The sequence below is a fragment of the Ostrinia furnacalis genome, unplaced genomic scaffold, assembly GCF_004193835.3.
Source record: "Ostrinia furnacalis isolate ACB-3 unplaced genomic scaffold, ASM419383v2 OfSCF7471, whole genome shotgun sequence".
Classification (NCBI taxonomy): Eukaryota; Metazoa; Arthropoda; class Insecta; order Lepidoptera; family Crambidae; genus Ostrinia; species Ostrinia furnacalis.
In genome coordinates, this window is record NW_021137710.1 from 960,349 (window position 1) to 982,115 (window position 21,767).

The 21,767-nt window shown below is 43.8% G+C and overlaps 1 protein-coding gene across 1 annotated transcript in view; it reads left to right on the forward strand.

Annotated features, from left to right (window-relative positions):
• LOC114364842 (vacuolar protein sorting 13B) overlaps positions 1-19,460 on the forward strand; it is a 96,733-nt gene extending 77,273 nt beyond the window's left edge. The window contains exons 64-80 of the mRNA XM_028321166.1: positions 149-260; positions 1,185-1,361; positions 2,551-2,706; positions 3,233-3,334; positions 3,610-3,701; positions 4,403-4,598; positions 5,666-5,806; positions 7,796-7,952; positions 8,928-9,076; positions 9,995-10,069; positions 10,149-10,218; positions 10,298-10,525; positions 13,077-13,228; positions 14,544-14,790; positions 16,639-16,856; positions 18,112-18,247; positions 19,168-19,460. Coding sequence (XP_028176967.1) covers positions 149-260; positions 1,185-1,361; positions 2,551-2,706; positions 3,233-3,334; positions 3,610-3,701; positions 4,403-4,598; positions 5,666-5,806; positions 7,796-7,952; positions 8,928-9,076; positions 9,995-10,069; positions 10,149-10,218; positions 10,298-10,525; positions 13,077-13,228; positions 14,544-14,790; positions 16,639-16,856; positions 18,112-18,247; positions 19,168-19,460 — 2,701 coding nt within the window. The remainder of the gene's footprint in view (positions 1-148; positions 261-1,184; positions 1,362-2,550; positions 2,707-3,232; positions 3,335-3,609; positions 3,702-4,402; positions 4,599-5,665; positions 5,807-7,795; positions 7,953-8,927; positions 9,077-9,994; positions 10,070-10,148; positions 10,219-10,297; positions 10,526-13,076; positions 13,229-14,543; positions 14,791-16,638; positions 16,857-18,111; positions 18,248-19,167) is intronic.
• The last annotated feature ends 2,307 nt before the right edge of the window (positions 19,461-21,767 follow it).

Sequence of the window (21,767 nt, forward strand, 5' to 3'; positions counted from 1 at the left end):
TTGCTCTTCAAAAATTTGACGCAGCCTTGCAGTGCTCAAGACAGATTCGCGCATCTCTGTTTCACTCACACAAGTCGTCACACAAAAGTGATTTACGGCACCATCTGCCGCGAATGCGTTGAGTGTAATAGATAGTCGTTGTTTTTAGGCTGGAGCGTTCGGGACGAGATGCGACGTCCCAGTGGCCATACTCGCTGGTGTCAAAGCACTGGCCGGCCGCCTGGCAGCCGGCGCTCATGCAGCCGCGCTGTGACGTCACGGTGAGTCCACTGTTCCTTTCAGTTCAAAAGCTTAAGGTCACACGGAAACATCTTCAACAAGATGGAGGCATGTCAACGCCATCTGTCGAAAATGGTAGTGAAATCACGGCCTTCAACAAGATGGTAGAATGCTAGCGCCATCTATCGAAGATGGTAGTGAAATAACGACCTTTAACAAGATGGCGGTACGCTAGCGCCATCTGTCGGAAATGGTAGTGAAATCACAGCCTTCAACAAGATGGCGGTACGCTAGCGCCATCTGTCGAAAATGGTAGTGAATTCACCTTCAACAAAATATTGGTATAGCGCCATCTAGTGACTACCTAGTACAAATAGAGTCTACGACGCAAAGTTCAGCGATGAGGCGGGGACTTGAGATAATCCGTCGACCTGAGAATACATACTGTTAATTCATCGGTCTTTGTCATCTCTCTTTATTGTAAACGACATTATAAAAGTTGTACGTGACTTCCACTCGGCATGGGGCCCACTGAAAACCAGCGTCGTGGCCTTCCCCACCGCGGACCACGGCATATGCTGAATTCATATTCAAATTCAAAATTCAAAATTTATTTATTGGAAACAAGAAAATTTGTACATGAAAAAGCGTGTACGATAATAGCCGCAAATCGAATGAATGAGTCCCATTACGGTGGGTATCGCTGTTGCGACAGGATAGCACTGCTCAGTTCACTTTGTATTTCCTTGTAATATTTATGTGCTATTTCTGTCTTTTTTTCCGTATACGTTCTCTGTCCTTAACTAAGTGATGTTCATCGTAATAAATGTTTCTTTCCCTCTTTCTTTCGTCAGGATCTCCGTCATCATTCACATACTCGTTTCTGACCATAAAAGTCATGAAATAGCTCGCTTACGAATAGCACCTTTATTTTGTCGTATTCCTATTGTTTTGTAACTTTTTAGGTTCGTTACCAAGCCGTGCGCGCCGGCGGCGGCTGCTGCCTGGAACTGCAACTGTGTCCATTGGTGCTGCTGTGTAACGCGGCACCCATCGCGCTGACGTTGCGCGCGCACGACGCCGCGCCGCTCTGCAAGCTCGAATCAGGGACGGCAATCTCGCCGCCCTCGGCCGTGCTTAAGGCAAGTGGAATAGGGAATATGCATCGATTTTAAAAGTCAATTAATTATGTATAAATAAACACTTTAGTTAAATCATAGAATTTCTGAAAAACTAGTATTGAAATCGGACTGGCAACAAAAAAGTGACGTCAAATGTCACCTGCCCATAGTAACTTGTTTGGGACTCTACGTGTCGCTCTAACACAGTGGTTCTTAACCGGCGGACCACTGGTAGTCCCTGGAGGCATTCCAAGTGGTCCGCGAAGACATCGTTATAAACAAGTGACGTGACGTGATGAGCACGCAAACGGCGTGCACAGTGGGCGAGAAATCAACCTCCCCTTTCCTAGGATTTTGAAAAAAATAGATAGTTCCTGACAAGACAAAAATTTAATAAAATGGTCCCTCGTGACTTAAAGGTTAAGAACCATTGCTCTAACATGACCAATGACGTCATGAGATCGCAACTGCATCTCTCCGATTAGATATTTAGCAAGAGTAATCCCAAAAAGGATAAGGGTTACAACTGGACACAGTGGTTCCGCCGCTCTCAGCTATGCTGAAAGTAAGTAGATTTATGGGGTAGTAAGGTCACAGATATACAGGGTGTTAGGTAAATGGGTATATGAGCAGACACTAGCCCATGTTAACATGGTCATATAAATGGTATGGTGAAGTCAGAGATTTGATATCATCATTTTAATTTTTTAAATTTTCATACAAAATAAATTTTATAAAATCCGACTTGTATGAAAATTAAATTAATTAAAATGAAGATATCAATTTTCTGACTTCACCATACCATTTATATGACCATGTTAACATGGGCTAGTGTCGGCTCATATACCCATTTACCTAACATCCTATATACCAGTGCTGCAGAAGACAAGTAGTAGACCGAAGGCATCCTCATGGTTCACGCTCGAGTACGATATTTTTGTGAATATCTGTATTCTATGCGTGTTGCGAAATAAAATCAGGAGACGTTTGGTAAAATGTTTGTATTGTCACGCCTACTTTTACAGAAGCAGCAAGGACGTAATGTGTAGCGCCATCTATGGCTCTTTATATGAATTTGTTCAGTACTCGTTTTAGTTCGGTAAAAAAGTAAGAATAACCATAGATGGGACTTTACAAACATTTTATAGATGGCGTTAAATATGGGTTTGGAACAATGCGTTCATTCGTTCACATGACATTCTGTTTACAGAAACCGTTCTTCATGTCAGTGGAGATTGGCCGCGAGACGTTTGTCAGCGGACAGCTGCTAGTCAGCGATGCGCCGCCCGGCCGCTACACCTCGCCGCCTCCCGGTCACGTGACCCTCGACCGCGCCTGTCCCTTCGCCATTCACTGTAACCACAAGGTCGCTGAAAACCCTCAATATTTAGAAATATTTATTTATTCATAAATAGAACGGTAGTACCAATTACACTATTCAAACAAGACGTAACAAAGCTCAGAATAATATTAAAGTACTTATAAACAATTGAACTTAATTTAGGAAAAGTACATAAATCAGATGCGATTATTTTCACAGTAACCCAAACATTCTGCTAGTAACGTACTCCACCCCTCTGCAAATACGTCACATTTGTAAAAAACTCAATGAAACAGCCTTCAGCTAGCGATCAACCGAAAGTAATCACCAAGCTCCAAGACGTTTCCAAACCTATCACTTTGGTCAGACTAGTTGAGAAGACCTCCCGTTTATGCTGGTGTTACCATGAAAGATACACGTGGAATCACAGTCGATTATGCATCATTTATTTTACCAGTACAAGTTATGAAATCTTTATGAACTGTCAAAACGGCGCCATGGACAATGTGTATGATGAGATCATTCATTCAAGTCAAATATACCCATGTTTTATACTCTTATTACTTTACAGGTGGCGCTGCTAACAATGTACTACGAAATCAAACACGAAATTAACGTGCTCGGCATCAGTCCTACGTACGTGCTTATCAACAGTCTAAACACTGACATACTGGTGAGTTTGAGTCTACTATTATGTTAATATTAACGGCCATCCGCGCCTTCGAACGCGTGGATCCCGTTTTACTCTCTTAAGGGTGAAGTTTCGTAAAATCCTTTCTTAGCGGATGCCTACGTCATAACATCTACCTGCATGCCTTTCAGCCCGATCCGTCCAGTGGTTTGGGCTGTGCGTTGATCGATCACTATGTCAGTCAGTCGGTCACCTTTAGTTTGAGTTATTTAGATTGCTGTGATGATGAATTTTCCTGAACGACTGCTTTGTTTTAGGTGTCAGCAGTGGCGGTGCCAATAGAACCAGGTATGAATGTGGATCTGCGCCCGAAGACGTTCAAAGTGGTTGAACCGACCAAAGAGGGGAGGTAAGGACCTTTGTGCTTTTCCCTTGTGTAATGTCTTTCTTCTAAGTACATTTCTTGGTTCCCATAAGCTCTTCATATAAACTCTTTTTTTTGTTGGAAATGTCAATCTACTTATCAAACAATAGACTATTTGACACCATTTGCCAATATTTTTTTTAAAAAGACACTTCATTCTGGTCTTAAAAACTTAATTAATTTGAAATTACCTGTGAATTACAATTTTTGATTGCTTTTGTATTGAAAATAGTAGTTTCATTGAGTTGACAAAATAGTGACGTCACTTGCTTGTATTGCCATACAAAATCTATGAGTCTCGTTTTGATAGTTTTAAAAAGTACGTGAATTAAATAAATGTATTTGTTATGTCACACAACATGAATAAATAAATAAATAAATAATTAAACTGCATCTCTCCGATTAGATATTTAACAAGAGTAATCCCAAAAAGGATAAGGGTTACAACTGGACACACTGGAACTGCTGAAGACATATTGTTCTTGCAAGCTTGAGTCTGGAACTGCCGTCTCGCCGCTCTCAGCTATGCTGAAAGCAAGTGGATTTATGGGGTAGTAAGGTCACAGCCATACACTAGTGCTGCAGAAGACAGTAGTAGACCGAAAGCATCTTTAAGAATTTTTGCATTTGTGAATATCTGTATTCTATGCGTGTTGCGAAATAAAATCAGGAGACGTTTGTATCAGCATCCACGGCATGCCGCTATGTCGCTTCTGGCTGCGCGGGCGCTGGCACGGCGGCGGCGCGCCCTCTGAGCTTGCGGCGTTCCTTTGCGTGGCGCTACCCGATGGCGGCTACCCGGCGGCCGCGCCCGTGCCCGTGAGACTCGGCGAGCCGCCGCTGAGGCGGGCCCTGTCGCTTACAGACGTGGAAAATAAGCCGGTATGTACCAGGACTTGAAAAATAAAAACCATAGAGAAGGTACGTGAGTGAGACAACACAAGTTTCATGACACGTGAATTGGCGGCGATGCTTTGCGTGGCGCTACCGGATGGCGGCAGCGATTGTGCTCTTCAGATTGGGTGAGACGCCGCTTAGACGGGTCCTGGTCGCTCACAGACGTGGAAAACGTGCCGGTGTGTATCAAATAACAACGATAAGAATTGTAAGTGGGTGGAACACACAAGTTTCGTGACGTCTGCGCTGGCGGCGTTCTACATTGCTATTTATCCACCCACAAGGTGGACCGACGACCTGATAAAGGTAGCAGGAAGGCGCTGGATGCAGGCCGCTACCAACCGTGCAATGTGGAAGTCATTGGGGGAGGCCTATGTTCAGCAGTGGATGTCCTGTGGCTGAAATGATGATGATGATGAGAGTTCTCAACCGAATTCCGTCGTCCACTGTTGGACAAAGGCCTACCCACGGATACGAACAAATAATGAACTCTCAAAAGAGCTTCGTGTTCTATTTTGGAGTTGGAGTTGCAGAAGTAGAAATGAGAGGTGGATGATCCTTTAGTATACCACGCACCGCACGCCCGAATTGACTGGCACGAACGGCGGCCGCGCGCGGTCGCCCGGTGGAGAAATGTTGAAGTTATGACGTATGACCCAGGTGGCAACAATCATAATACCTTACTCAATTTGAATGCACCTCAGCAAACAGCTCTTCGAGCTATGTGCCCCGCCTACTGCCACTTGATTATAGCGATTCTGCGGGCTATGGCAGTCATTCTGGTTCTCCTACGGATCTCCTCATATCTGAGTCGGTCACGCAGGGAGACTCCGAGCATAGCGCGCTCCATCGCCCTTTGGGTGACCTTGAGCCTTCTTATGAGGCCCATAGTAAGCGACCACATAGTAAGGTCGCGGGAGGTGCCTTGATGCGAGCGGCGCAGGCCCGGTCTTTGTGGAAATCCTTGGGAGAGGCCTTTGTCAAGCAGTGGACGTCTTTCGGCTGAAACAACAACAACAGCAAACTAGAGTTCAACCAGTATGTCTCCCCAGGTGGCGGTGGTGGTGACGCAAATGCAGCACGAGGGCCGCTGGCTGGTGGCGGTGGCGCGCGACCCGTGCCCGCAGCTGCTCGTGCACAACCGCTCGCACGCGCCGCTCGCAGTCGCGCAGCCCGTCGAGGGAGGCCCGGGGGTCAGTACGAAAGATAACCTTTTTAGAACTGTAATAAAAATTGGCCAAGTGCGTGTCGTGTCACGCGCAGTGTAGGGTTCCGTGGTGTTCCGTCGTTACCACAACACACACCACACACACGTCAGGACTACGGAACCCTAAGTGCCTTTTCACACGTTCCGGTTGCCGGCTATCCGGCGCCGGGTACCCGGTGGTGAAGTGTATGGGCATGGTACGTAGCTTTCACACGTTCCGGCGTAATTAATTCGGCAGGCGGTCGCCGGGTGCGCGCCGGATCCACCACTGTACGTCCGGTCGCCGAGCATCGGTTAGCCGGCGGCCGAACTGACAGTGGTGTATGGAACACGCAACTAGCTTTCACACGCGCCGGCCGGTCAGTCGTCCAGGTACAGTCTGCGAGAGTTTTGTATCCTGACGTTGCAAAGAGTTCTTCAAACGGTTATGTAATTCGTCAAAAGTAGTTATAGACATTCTAAAGTACTGGAAAAACCTGTCTTCATGTGCTCGTAGATCTGGGTATAATGTATAGAATGCACCTAATGCATCTCTTTTCATATTAATTAGATGAACCCAATATTTTCTTGATATTTCTTTCCAGTGCAGATATTTTCGTCTTCGATATAAAAGCCACATTGCAATTATTTGTTCACGGTCCATCTTTGAAAGTATGAAATGAACGAGACTGTACTCTTGTTGGCTCTCTAGTCGATACTGCCGTCATCAACCGGGGCGTGTGAAAGCTCATTTGACGCCGGGTAGCCGGCGCCTGTTAGCCGGCAACCGGGACGTGTGAAAAGGGCCTAAGGCTTGATCTCCTCCTACGCTGACGTCGGTCGCGTACATCGGTCGAGCGTACGAATAAACACAATGTTCTATGAAGCACCGTACTGCAACGGCGTCGTCAGCGGCAGATGATTACATAGAACTAGTGTGTAATCGTGCGCGCCGCTGACGTCGGTCACCGATGTCAGCCTAAAAGGAAATCAAGTCTAAAAAATGACGTATTGCTGCAGCTATGACAAAAGGAGAGGCGAAAAGAAAGACATAACATGTACCGGCACATAAATGACCAATCAGTAACGATAGAAGAGAATAAGAGAATATACACGCATTTCTAGCTCGTTTCATGAAAGGTTGGGACATAGTGCGGCGCTAGTATTCTGTCTGTTGCCAATGCTCTGGTCTCCTATCGAAATAATGATTTTAGGTAGATTATTCCACTGCATGACGGCCTCGCAGGTGGCCCCATAGTGCGCCTATTCAAAACAGCATACTGAAGGTATCACTGTAGTACGCGGCTTCAAAATAACATTTGTTCGAAGCACATAAAACAAAGCCAGTCGGCCCACAGGTAGTCCCGGAGTGCGCGGTTTCAAAATAAAATAACTTATTATACCTACATCTACAACTGTTCATGGAATGCGCGGTCTTAAACTGCAAAAGAATAAACCATAGATGGATATGGTGTGCGGTTTCAAAATAGCTGTTAGCGACGTGCCCAAAATTGAAATTTGAATTGGTTCCGCTATCCGCCGCCCTGTGGCGCCAAGCGCGAGGGGGCGGGCACGGCAGCAGGGAGGAGAATGAGCGAACGAATGAGGGTTTTCGCGAATGAAAAATCCGCCAAATGGCAATACGTAGACGCAAGGTCCAAATGCTGCATGATTGGTTATTTTTGACATGACATTGACAGATATGTCAAAATCCACCAATCACGCAGCAGCCAGACCCCACATCCACGTCCCGCCATCTAGCGAATCTTTCATTCGCGAAAACCCTCATCGCCATAGGAATTTTTCAGTCCTTTTTTGCCTGGCACTCAATGTATGTGATTTGTGTGCCAATAAACAGTGTAGTTTTGAAAATTCAAATTCAAATTGTTCATTTATTTATTATTTAAAAAGTACGGTTTTATTTGACATCGCGTCCCCTGGCCCCTACACAAGCAACAATAGCCTTTATCCCGATTAACATAAGCCCGGTCCGCAGGTGGTCCCGGAGTGCGCGGGCGCGCGCTGGTGGTGCAGCGTGCCGGCGGGCGGCGTGACGCACTACTCCAGCCCGGCGCACTGCGCGCGCTACCCGCCGCCGCCCGGCGCCGAGCCGCCCGCCTCGCTGCCGCTGCTGGTGCTGGCGCGGGACACAGGTGGGACACTCGCACCCTATGAGGTCTCACAGTGCGTGTGGACGCACAGGGTGACACACGAACCAATTACTGTGCGTTCAATTTACTGCTTCACTTAAGCAAGCACCTTTGGCCTGATCATTACTTACCATCAGGTGAGATACAGGCCAAGACCTTCCTCGTTGTGGATATAAAAAAAGCATCGTTTGTGAATATAGTTCCAAAATACTGAACTGTCCTATCCATGACATCGACAGCGGGGCGCCACCGTCAATACCGGATCGCTGGTTCCGATTTTTACCATGTTGGAAACCATATAGTTGAACGATGATAGCGCCCCCCCGTCATTGAGTGGTGGGACAGTTCAGCGTGGGTCATCTATACGGGTGTATCACTGCATAGGACAGAGTTGGAAGAAACTCGAGTCTTTTAGTCTTTACGAGCGGCCGCCCGCGACTTCGTCGTCGGATCCCGTTTTACCACCTTAGGAGTGGAGTTTCGTAAAATCCTTTCTAGCGGATGCCTACGTCATATAACATCTACCTGCATGCCAAATAACAGCCCGATCCGTCCAGTGGTTTGGACTGTGCGTTGATACATCACTATGTCAGTCAGTCAGTCAGTCAGTTACCTTTGTATCTGGAATTAGATTTCGAGACTTGAGTCTATTTTCAAGACTAGAACTCTCTCCTATTTGTCAGAAGAACAGATTTGGTGTATACTCACCACCCTAGATAGATGGGTTGCAAAAACTTGATTTAAACTTTATGTTCTTTATGAGAAGAGAGTGACTACAGACTTTTTACTTGTCTTTTAGTTGTTTCTTACGTCATCCAGAAAAATACTGGGAGTGGTCTTAATGTTTTCTGCTGGAACTGTAATTACTTTGTTTTATTGGCACATTACTACATCTTTTTTGCGTTTATTGAGCGAAAAAACAGCCAATAGTAAGTCGACAGTGGACCAAGTACTTAAGGTTCATTTTCGCGTGTGCAGAGTCAGGCGTACACGCTTGGAGTGCGTCGCTAGCGCTTGCGCCGATAGACGGCGAGCAACTAGTCCAGCTGAGCGCCGGACTCACGGTCAAGGCGCGCGTGCGATCGCATCCGCACTCTACTCTACTCGAACTTCACGACGTGCAACAGGTGATCAAGCTATTTTCAACTTTATATCGATCCGCATAAGTTTTGAATTTGGACCCACAACTGTTTTAAGTTTTAAGGCCTGGTTCAGAAGATACGCGCGATAACCGCGCGGATTCTGGTTAGTTCTCATTGGCGAGACACTAAGGCGGTGGCGGTAGGTTTGATGATAATTTACGAGAACTTCCTGAACACTATGTCTGAACCAGGCCTAAATCAGCTTAAGGCATTGATAACATCCTTAATAACAATGGAGAAAAGTCGATACTATATTTCGAACTCCTCATAATATTCTTCAGATTAATTTCGTTGAGTTCCATAACAGTAAGCTATTCCACTGGTCTTCTAATCAACCTTCACTGGTTGTGCTTCGTTGGAGGCCAAACTGTAGATCCTGGTTTACAGAAGTGTCAGTTGGTTCGTTTGTTGGTTTCAGCCAAACGACGTCCACTGCTGGACGTCGTTAGAGGAGGATTCGAATTTCCACAATAATAGGTCCTGCACTGCCAGCACCCAGGTACTTCTAGGAATTTCAGGAGTGGGAAAGAATACAATAATAAGTGGTGGATTAAAAAGTATGCCTTCACCAACAGTGAGCGCAAATTTGATAGTCCTCATTGACGTACTTGTAAGACTGTGTGTAAATGAAGGGTGTGACGTCATATCACACGTCTCTCATCATTATCATCAGGTCATTTGGTTCCACTGCAGCACCGCCGTCTTTATTTACCAAGAGAATGGAGGATACACACTACCTTCGCTTTCCAGATGAGTTCAGAATGCCTGATGTTTGGTTAAGACTGGCAAAACCTGCTTTTTATTGAGTGTAATCGCCACACTCCAAATCAACCATTATATTATGTAAACCTTAATAAACTATAAAATTATCCTCCATTGCAATTTTGTGATTATATCTTTCAGAATGACATATCAGCGAGTGACATCAGAAAACGACTACTTGAACCATATTTATCGACAGAAACTGTATCTATACAGGTGAGAAAAATATAATGAAATTAAATAAATATTTTGGTATTTGTTTTATATTTTCATTATTAAAATGCAATACTTTCAGAGAAAGGAAACCAAAGAAATAGAAAAGACAAGTTCACATAAATTGACACGAACAGGGGCAGATGAAAAGCGTGAGTACTGTCGTTAATCATTATTCTATTATTTAAATCCTCTAAAACTTTTGAAACTAATTATTAATCATCTTTACAGTACTGGACACCGCAATAGCCCCCGACGAAACGGCCGAGTCAGCTCTGGACGTGATAGAAGCAGACACGGCGACGCTAGTTGAAGCCACCGAGCTGGCCAAACAGGCGTCCGGCACGCAAGTGTCTGTGCCGATACTGCCTTTAGAACAAGAGCCGGTAGCGGGCACGTCGGCAGACAACCTGGAAGTCGTCAAGGATGCGAAGCTGTCGGAAGATAAAGGCGATATAGGTAAGTAATCATTGCTTTTGTTTGTTTGTATGTGCCTGCCTGACTAATATGTCAGTGTCCCTGAAAGCACATGACAAGGTTTTTGACATAACGTAAGCGTTAGACGTAACGTATAGTTCCAAAATACTGAACTGTCCTATCCATGACATCGACAGCGGGGCGCCACTGTCAATACCGGATCGCTGGTTCCGATTTTTGCCATGTTGGAAACCTTAAAGTTGAACGATAGTAGCGCCCCTCTGTCATTGAGTTTGGTGGGACAGTTCAGCGTGGGTCATCTATAATTCGGTTTTACCGAATTTGAAGTTTGACGATGATTGTAGTTTGGAAGCTGGCAAAGCATAAAAGCCCAATCAACGAACTTTAACTCCTAACGCTACATTGGAATATCTATTCAGCCTATGTTGAAGAGAAACTCAGGAGACATTTTTGGTAGTTTGTATTGTTACGTTCGAGAAAAAAAAATGGTCGTGCAAACAGCACGAAACGGACGTAGTTCAGCGCCATCTATGATTCATTAAATGAATTAGTTCGGTACTCCTGTTAGTTCGGTAAACGTGAGAAGAATCATACATGGCGCTTTACAAACATTCTATAGATGGCGCTAAATATGTGTATGTGTTTGGAACAGCCTAGCTGCTGAGAAAAAACTGCCTATGAGACTTGTGCTAACTGTGATTGACGGTTGATAATTGCTTAAATGGTTACTGTACGAGTGATAGACGTTAGGTAGTTTGATGAAATGAAAATGTATGTAGTATAAATAAATAGGATGTCATACTGACGGTTGATTGGTATCTAAAATGTTTAATGAACGAGAAAATAGGTAGTTTAAAGACAAAAAACATAATGCACCTAAATACTGTACAGGTAGGTAATACTTCAGGACAAGTTGTTAAACTTGAAATTCGCTTCAGATACTGACAGTCTGCCGGTTCGCCTGATAGCTCCTTCGGGAGAGCTACTTGCCTCGGAAATGTCCTTCGTATTCCCTGAAGTGGGTGCGCCAGGTTCGTTGACTTGGTATCATAACCAGACATTGAAATGCAGGGTAATGAGTATACGACCGGCTGTACCTCATTATGTAGGGTATGATTTTATTTAAAGTAGTTAATCTTAGTTATAAAAAAGTATTTTGGCACACACAGGCAATTAGATAGTTTTTACCCGTAAAAAGTTTTGTAAACGTGTAGTTAGTAGCAAATAAGCAGACATTAATATATCAACGATAAGTAAGTTAAAGTAGTACCTCAATAAAGATGTCCAAGAAGATGACCAAGGAAAACGAAGATATAGCACAATGAAGTATAAATAATAGCAGTCTGCGCGTACGCATCAAAATGCTGTAGGTTTACTTGGGCATCGATAAACTAGTGCAGGTTGTGTACCGAATATTTGGTACATTGTGGTTAGATTTTAGTGTAAATAATAATGTAGTTTTCAATATTATCAAATTAGTTATTGTATAAGGTATTCACACCGCAGATGCGACGCCAGCGCTGCGTAGGCTAACGCAGGAGGTCCCTAAGTATGTAATGTTACACGAATAATCAAGTAAGAATGAAAAACTTCCATAATATATTGGTATACGTTACGTAAATACAGGATGTGGTCTTGTAAAACAACGCCCATCTCAGGAGGGGTAGGTACACATGAAAGTATTGACAAGAAAAATATAGTGTGAGTCACGTTAAAGTGTACATATGAAAATAGATGAAACTAGACCTATTTTTATCGACAAAAAAGAGGTCAAAAAATTTTTGAGATTTTTTTTTTAAATTTATAGATTTTTTTTCTTCCAATTACTTATTGTAAATAAAACGTAATAACTTTTAAACTAAGCGGTATATCCTGATCAAATAAAACAGTTATAATGCTAAATAACAGACGATACTAAAAAAAACATAAAATACACAAAAAAGACCAACAAATAATAAAAAATAATACTTTTTGAAAAAATCTGCTTTTAAATTCGTGTTTTTTGGTTATTTGATAAACTCCAAAACATACCCCTATAACCGGTGGTTTTTATTACTTTGTATTATTCTCTATCGTATTACCTTCGTAAAACCAAAAATCGCATGTCTTTATCCCTATCACAACGTTTGCAATACTTACCATTTTCCTGATTTCATGGATTTTCCATGAAAAATGTTTGGCATCAGTTTCGTGTATACTACCACACCCGAGATAGGCGTTGTTTTACAAAACCACACCCTGTAATAAATAATAAATAAATATCCTTGGATATTTTACACTACGCTTCTAGTCCCAAACTAAGCAAAGCTTGTACTATGGATACTAGCCAACGGATATAAACATACTTAAATACTTTTTTTTTTGTAAATACATACATATTATACATAGAAAACACCCAGTCCAATACAAACAAATATGTTCATGCACACAAATGTTTGTACTGTGCGGGAATCGAACCCGCAACCTCCGGAATAGTAGTCCGTTTCGAACCACTACACCAAACAGCAAATGTAAGATTTTGATGTGGTCGTATATCACGCTGTGCGTGTGTTTTAAACATTGTTCCGCACAGGCTGGTCGGAGGACGCGCCGTGGGCGGCGTGCGAGCGCGCGCGCATCGTGGTGTCGTCGCTGGGCGTGGAGCTGGCGAGCAGCGCGGAGGCGCGCCCGCTGCTGGCATTACACGTGTGCCGTGCGGCGCTGCTGGTGCTCAGCGAGCCCAAGGTACGGCGGACCCATAGGTGTACCCAGCTTTTGGGCCTGGTGGAAACAGATTGTTAGAAAGACTCCCCGCTCTAAGGCCTCAGCCTCGAATTTAGCGAGCAGCGGGGCGGCGGCGGTAGCAGCGTGGGAGCGGCAGGATCTTATGCATAAAATCAAATAGGCCGGTTCTCGAAAACAGCGGCGCGGGAGCGGGCAACGAGCGGGCAGCGCACTCCTTCTTTTGCCCACAATAAATCGAGCGTTAGGAATAAATTTGAATCGAAATAAAATTGTCGCTGTTGTTCAGACATTTCGTTTGCGAATAAAAACAAATATCTCGATAACACAACCCCCAACACAACACTTCGCCGCTAAAGCGCCGCGCGAGCTGCCCGCTTGTTTCGAGAACGGGTCTGCGTTGCCCGCCCCGCTCCCGCGCCGCTGCCCGCTAAATTCGAGGCTGAGGCCTTCTGCGGGCACGAAACTTTTTATCCTGGTACGTCGACTCCTTGAGCCGGTTCGGGTGTCGAGCTGCTGCTCATGGCCCGTGCGTCTTCTCGACTGGCTACCAGTCGGTGGTTGGGACGAAGTTTTGGCGACGGTCTGACTTGTAGTACCTGTGGCACCACTGTCCCGCCCTCGGCGTGGTACTAGCCCACCGGGTGAGTCGACGTTGATCGAGGCCCAGTGAACGACCAGCGAGCGGGCGGTTCCTGGATGCCAGGGAGCTTGCAGGTAGTCCGCACGAAACTGGCAACGGGCCGAGCGGTTGCAACAGTGGGGCGGCGCGGCATACAACAACATGACAGTATATGGTGACGCGCACGAAACAAGCGAGGCGATCGCAGTACTATTCCTCATCGCCGCCGCTTCGCGTCGCGTTGTCCCGCCCATCGCTCGGCCGTCGCCAATTTCGTGCCCGCAGACTTACACATTTAATAAAGAAACATAGGGAAGGTATGTAGAGGTTTATAAGTTCCAGGGGGAGTAGCTGACCTCCCCTTCCCCGGAAGCTGATGAAGAAAATTCTAGCAATTTTTGTGGTTACTTAGAGCAGAACGTAGACGACTAAGATAGAGACAACAAGACAATATTTTTTTATAGTTCTAATACAAATTAATTGCGTGGCGTGGTGTGTAACATTTTTAGAAACTGCATTAAGACCTTCTTCGTTTGACTTATCTTATTATGAAAAAACTAGCTTTTGCCCGCGGCTTCACCCGCGTGGATTTTAGTTTATCACAGATCGTCATAAATAATACCCTATATGTATGTTATTCTGGGTTATAAACAATAATACTGTAAAGTTTCATAGAATACTTAACTTGTTTCACAGAGGACAAAAACGACGCTATCCGTAGCAGGCTTCCAAGTCGACAACCTCCAATACGAGAGCGGACAGTTTGACTTCGGCGTGGTGGCGTCGACGCCCACAGAAACCAAAGAGAACGACGACGAACGCTGGCCGCCGCTGTGGAGCATGCTGGTGGAACGAAACGCCTTCGACGTCAGGGAAGACACGGCGAGGGTCCTAGTCCGGCTGCAGCAAGACACGTGGCCCGTTATGGACACCCAGTGCACGGGTAAGTTAAAACCTCGCCCAAAGCATTGCTTTCTTCTTAATGCAGTCTACACACCGAACCCGCCGACATGAGTCGTCGACTTGACATTTTGTCAAAAGTCATAGAAAGTAAAGCAAGATACGTGGCCTGTTATGGACACCCAGTGCACGGGTAAGTTAAAAATAAACCTCGCCCAAAGCATTGCTTTCTTCTTAATGCAGTCTACACACCGAACCCGCCGACATGAGTCGTCGATTTGACATTTTGTCAAAAGTCATAGAAAGTAAAGCAAGATACGTGGCCTGTTATGGACACCCAGTGCACGGTTAAGTTAAAAATAAACCTCGCCCAAAGCATTGCTTTCTTCTTAATGCAGTCTACACACCGAACCCGCCGACATGAGTCGTCGACTTGACATTTTGTCAAAAATCATAGAATGTAAAGCAAGATACGTGGCCTGTTATGGACACCCAGTGCACGGGTAAGTTAAAAATAAACCTCGCCCAAAGCATTGCTTTCTTTTTAATGCAGTCTACACACCGCACCCGCCGACATGTGTCATCGACTTTTGACATGTTGTCAAAAGTCATTGAAAGTACAAGACGTCGACATGATTCTTTTGAAATAAAGCTATCGGCCAGCTTGGTGTGTAGTCTTTAATATTCTGCTTATGTGGATCAGTTTGAGTGTAGGCCAGATCTCTACGGTCCAATTTCAGCCAGAAGACTACGACCGGATCTACTCCCATTTCTCGTTCCCATCTCTTCTACTTTGTGTTAGTTGACTACACCGAATTAGCAGAGCCGGGAGTGAGGGATGGAAAACGCAGCGAACATCTACAGACCATGGTAGCAAATAAATCTCTTATTATATGTGGGTAAAGACGAGTAAAAAAGAACACCATATGAATCAGAAAGAACTGTCTGTCTTGACATCATAGTCAATTGACATACTTTTTATGATCTGTCAAAACGTGTGAGAATCCAAAATGAGCAACATTTCAGCCAGTATTTAAGATTTTAAGTACACTTTTTATGACTTCAAAGTTACATATTTAATTATAGCCAACTTTAAGGGTAGATTGAAGTTTTTTTATTTATTTATTTATTTTTATTTCCAAGCTTAAGCCTATTTTTACAGAAATCCTATACAATAGACAATTATTTTTCTTATAGAAGTTGTATCTTGGAATTATTGGTGCTAATTATCAAGTAGCAACTCCCTCCTGTCCTCAGCTGCTCAACAAGTAAAAATACCTTTGAAAAAGTCAGTTTTTTTTTTCAAGGTGAAGTTTTACTTGTTGGACGTATGTTCGACTTCAATGGAGTTTCAGTATCAATGCGTTCGGTATCGATCTATTGTGATCGCCGGTATATCACAGTTCACCTCCGAGTCCTATTTTAAGGGTAATCACTGGTGTTAAATTTTATTTTGTTACTTGTCCGGCCGTCGTCTACATACCTACATTGTTACGTAGCTATAGATACAGGATGCGTGGACGCACCACGCTCATACCAGAGTAAATACAAATGAGTAGGTCATCTTCATAGAAATGCCCGAGCGCGGTTTGCACCTCACCGCTAATCCACGCTAAATTTTGTCAGTGTGTGCGTGCGCGCCGCATACGTATTGGCGCGCGCTCACATATGTACAAACCGCGCTCGGTGCGTTTCTATGAAGATGACCTACTCATTTGTATTTACTCTGCTCATACTTTGATGATAAATCAATGCGTCCTGTGTTTCACTCGCGTCCTCTATGCTTAATTACTATTAATATACTTACCAGTTACCGCATTTGAATAGCAAAATTGTATGTGATCGAAATAACCGAGGCGGACATTTGAATAGCTAAAAATTACGTGAACAGAGCTAACCGAGGTGGAGATATCTCTGGGCCCGCTGGCGTTGTACGTGGAGGATGCGTACGTGAGCGCGCTGGTGGCGCTGGCGCGGCTGGCGGCGGCGCCGGCGCCGCTGGGGGACGCCGGCGCCGCGCTGGCCGAGCTACACACGCTGCAGGCGCCGCTAAGGCTGCAGGCGCTGCATCTGCGCCCGCTGGATCTCACGCTTACGCTCCACACCGCTGTGAGTACACGTCATCATTATTATCAACATCAGGTCATTTGATATCCACTGCATGAGTACGATTCTCTCAAAAGAAAATGCCGGAAATTGGCGTCTTTTTTTTTCGCTCGGCCATCGACCAAACCTTGTTTTTTGATTACAAAATAGTGTAATAAACGAAACTTACTATGACATGTATACTTCTAAACTCAGTCTGAAGTTCTGAACTGAGTTACGAGCGTTAGAAGTTTGATTATTTACATACTAGATTTGCTTTTTGTAAGAAATTGCAACAAAATAGTGACATTGTATGTGTAAACAAACAATACCATCCATTAAAGGCTCCAGACATCAGTATGGAGCAGAATCAGCGCAATAAAAAAAATAGCGCAATATTTTGTTGCAATTTCTTACAAAACTTGCGCGCAAAAAGCAAATCTAGTATGTAAATCATCAAACTTCTAATGCTTGTAACTCAGTTCAGACTGAGTTTAGAGGTATACTTGTCATAGTAAATTTGGTTTATTACACTATTTTGTAATCAAAAAACAAAGGTTGGTCGATGGCCGCGCGAAAAAAAATAGACGCCACCTTCCATACAAAATCTAGCATTGCCATTTACCAGAAGCAAATAAAAAAGGCCAGACGGGTTGGCGACTCACGCTCACACATATCTTCACAATCTTCGATTTCCACAAGCTATACAGATGAAATTGTCTATCTATTAACACACAAGATAGATAGATAAGATAATAACATAGAAGTCTTTGCACACACACCACTCCTGTAGTACTCGAAACACTTGTGCCTACTTTGTACTCAGTTAATTATAAAATATGATTGCATCATACTTTATGCACTCATCACACCATGTACGTACCAAATATTGAGGACAGATTAATCATGTACCTAATAACTTTTCTTTGTCTTTTGCACTCGGCACCAATCCCTAATTTGTAATATTCTGTCATAATAACTAGTCTTCGTTTTATATTCAATTAATTATTACTTCACTTTTTGTACCACTGTTGCACGAACAACATCAAATATATTAATCAACTATTGTCTGGTGTTTTATCTACGTATCTCCTACGAAGAAGCTCTATCTACAGCAACCAAAGTATCCAACTCTTCACACACTGCATAAAAATGCAAACGCTCGTCCTGCACAGCGTGTTCATTCATGAGTACAACATATTAGTGTGTGCTTTAAAAAAATGCATTTTCAGAACATCAGCTTTTTAAAAGTCACGCTCAACAACGAATTATGTTGTAGGTGCGCATGTATATTGCGCTAGACCAAAGCCCGCTGCGTCTGGGCGCATTCCGGCTGCAGCGCGTGATGACGTCAGCGGAGCGGCTCACGCATGCGCTGACCGTGCACTACTTGTCTGCCGCCATTTTGGGTGCCGGTAAGTTTACACTCCTTTTCCTAAATCACTGAAAATCAGTGTATTGGCAGACGGGCCAAGACGTTATTGAGTGGGTGGCCTTTTTGACAAATTTATTATTATTTTTCCTTTTTTCTTTCTCCTTTTGATGTTTGTGATCCAAATGATATGAATGTTTTTATTTTTTAATATTATGTTGTCAAATAAATATTTTTTCTTTCTTTAAATCAATTATAGGATAGGAACTTGACAGAACCAATGAATTTGGAGACCACAAACGTTCAGAATTTCTTAACGTCATAATGAGCGAGTCTTATTACTATTCAACGTATGCCTGATTCTCTTTTCATCTGATGTAAAGTAATCATGCTGAAGCCCAGCCCAGAATTCTCAAACTCAAATTACCTCTTTGACACATCTTAAAAAATTACCCACAAAGACGTGTACCCACTTAAATGTATCAAAAAGATTATTTAAAATACAATGATTACAACTAATAAAGTAACGAAATATAGAAATTCCGCATATATTTTAGCATAAGCATTGTCCTTAAATGCTTTCCATGTTATCCGGTTGGTAGCGGCCTGCGTCCAGCGCTTTCTTGCTACCTTTATGATGATGATGATGTATCATTGGGAGAGGATATTTTAGCATTAGCATTGTCCTTAAATGCTTTCCATGTTACCCGGTTGGTAGCGGCCTGCGTCCAGCGCTTTCCTGTTACCTTTATGATGATGATGTATCATTGGGAGATGATATTTTAGCATTAGCATTGTCCTTAAATGCTTTCCATGTTACCCGGTTGGTAGCGGCCTGCGTCCAGCGCTTTCCTGTTACCTTTATGATGTGATGATGTAGCATTGGGAGAGGCCTATGTTCAGCAGTGGACGTCCTATGGCTGAGATGATGATGATGATGATGATGATAATTGTTGGGTGTAGGTTGGGTAGTAGGCGGTCTAGAGCTGTTAGGCGCCCCGGGAGCCTTAGCGGCTCGCGTGGGCGGGGCTTCAGGCGGCGTTAGGGGCGTGGCCTCAGCGGCGGCGGCGGCGCTGGTGCGCTCGCTCAGCGCCTGGGCCGGCTCGCTCGCCAGGAACCTGGACCTGCTGGCTGGCGACGAGGAGCACGCCAGGAGAGCCGCCGCGGCCAGGAGGAAACCGCCGCCTAGTCTCATGGCTGGCTTGAGCGCTGGGCTGACTAACTTCGCCATCAATATCCTCGGTAAGAACCTTTAACCTTTAACCAGTGACACGTAGTCTTACAGGCGTCTCATGTTTTTCAAATTCTTAGAATTGACCACTTCCCCTCGCTTGCAGCGACCCAGCGTCTTAGTAGCTTTTGTTTTAGTGCTAAAACGACCATAGAAGAAGGCAGACGTGTTATCGGTTGTTTATACGAATTAGAAAATCGATAGTAGCCTGTGAGGCTACATGTCCCTAGTTGTCATACAAAAACTTTTACACTCTACTTTTTATTTTAAGTGCAAAATGGCAGAAAAGACTAGGAAATGATAACTCCAGCCTACGAATTAATCAAAGAATAAAATATTACGAACGGTCAGTCAATCGTTTCAACCTTTTGAACCTCGTCATGGTTCAAACGATGGACCGTCTGTTCCATCCTGAAACAAGTCAAGCCAAAATAAACTACACAAAATGACAGTGTACACAGCNAACGCTCTTAATAGTAGTAAAAATAAAACTCCTCATAGTTTATAAGTAAATATATTATCTTCAAAGTAGGTACAACATACCGAATTTCTACATTTAGGCATACAAATTGTACAAGAGGTTCCGTTAAAATTCACATACATATTGCTAAGTTACATTCAACAGTAAAATTTTGACTTGTCCCAGTTATTGAGAAAGTTCCATGGGCGTACCGAGAAGGAACAGTCGAAGGCATCCCCTCACTGGAATTTTGAGACCTTGTCTTTATATTTCTAACGCCCGTATTCACAAACAATCCCTGCTTAAGAGAAGCAGCAAATCGAGCGCACAGCGTTGTATGAGCTTTGTGATTGGTTTGTGTGTCACCCTGTGCGTCCACGCGCACTGTGAGACCTCATAATAATATTTGTGAATACGGACGTAAGAACTGGGGACAAAATCACTAATCAGACTTGCTCATCCCCCCTTGTATCAGACTGTAACTCCCCTAAAATCTGACACTGACATAAAAAGATAATTGGATCGAAGAAAAAGGTAATTAAATTGATTCAGGGATCAATTTACCCCCCTTGGTTCAGGGAGTCCTACGTCCCTTGAATCAGAAATACCCCCTGGATTAGACTACCCCACTACCCTTCGGGAAGAAACTAGGTACACCCATGGACAGGTTTTGGAATATACAAGTCTCACACAGCCTACATATTTCACGATTACGATTTTAAAATGTTCGATCCAAACATCCAATAGGAAAAATATAAATAAAATTCATAATTGGGTACTATACTTCGCTCAACGAGAGTTGAGGCCATCAACACAAGCAAAGATTTGTATCTGTATACGCTCTGTCAGCGCTGAAATCTTGCGTAGTCGGACTATAAAGTTAATATTACTTCGGAATAGAGCAACGAACCACGAGCTGTCAAACGAAACCGATTTTAGGAAGGCACTGATGTCACCTGTGTGTCAGGATTATTTCACTGTTTTGTAAAATAAATCAATCACTGAACCAGTCACCACGTTTCTGAAGCACTATTTCTCATAAACATCCACGATTTCGTTCTCGTAAAATTTGCTAACGAACTGTCAAATAGTTGCAAAAAACGGTTCTGTTATGGTTCTGTCAAGTAGCATCACGCATCTCTTTTTATCTCACAGTGTTGCTGCTAGTGACATCTCGCTCGTTCAGTCATTTGTTGCTCTATTCCGCTCTAATCTTGTGGTCATTTAACAAAAGCGAGAAAGCTAATGTTTCGATATTTGAATTTTAATGTGTTGTTGTTTGTGTTCTGTATTTAATTACATCAATGTGAGTATGTTTTAGCAGAGTAAATACAAATGAGTAGGTCATCTTCATAGGAACGCACGGCACGCTTGCACGCACGCACACACTGACAAAATATGGCGCACCTCCCCGCTAATCACCGCTAAATTTTGTCAGTGTGTGCGTGCGCGCCGCATACGTGTTGGCGCGCTCACATACAAACCGCGTTCGGTGCGTTTCTATGAAGATGACCTACTCATTTGTATTTACTCTGGTTATAGCCTCAATATTGATCGAGCGACCTATACTTGACTGACACCACAGTCAATTGATCTCCTGTTTTCGAGCTGTCAAAACGCACCAATCCCTAATTTTATACAGTAATTTTGTTATGGCGTCACATTTCTGACAACTCAATTGACATTATTTCGAAGGTACAGTCACCGTCAAATAGTTCGTGACACCCAAAGTGGCCAAAAAGTTGACAACACAACCTTATTCCAATGAGGACTATCATTTTAGCGCTCACCAGTTAGCGCCACTGTAGAGTAAGGTCCTGTCACTTGATAGTAGCGAAGACAGTGGCACCAACTGGTGAGCGCTAAAGTGGT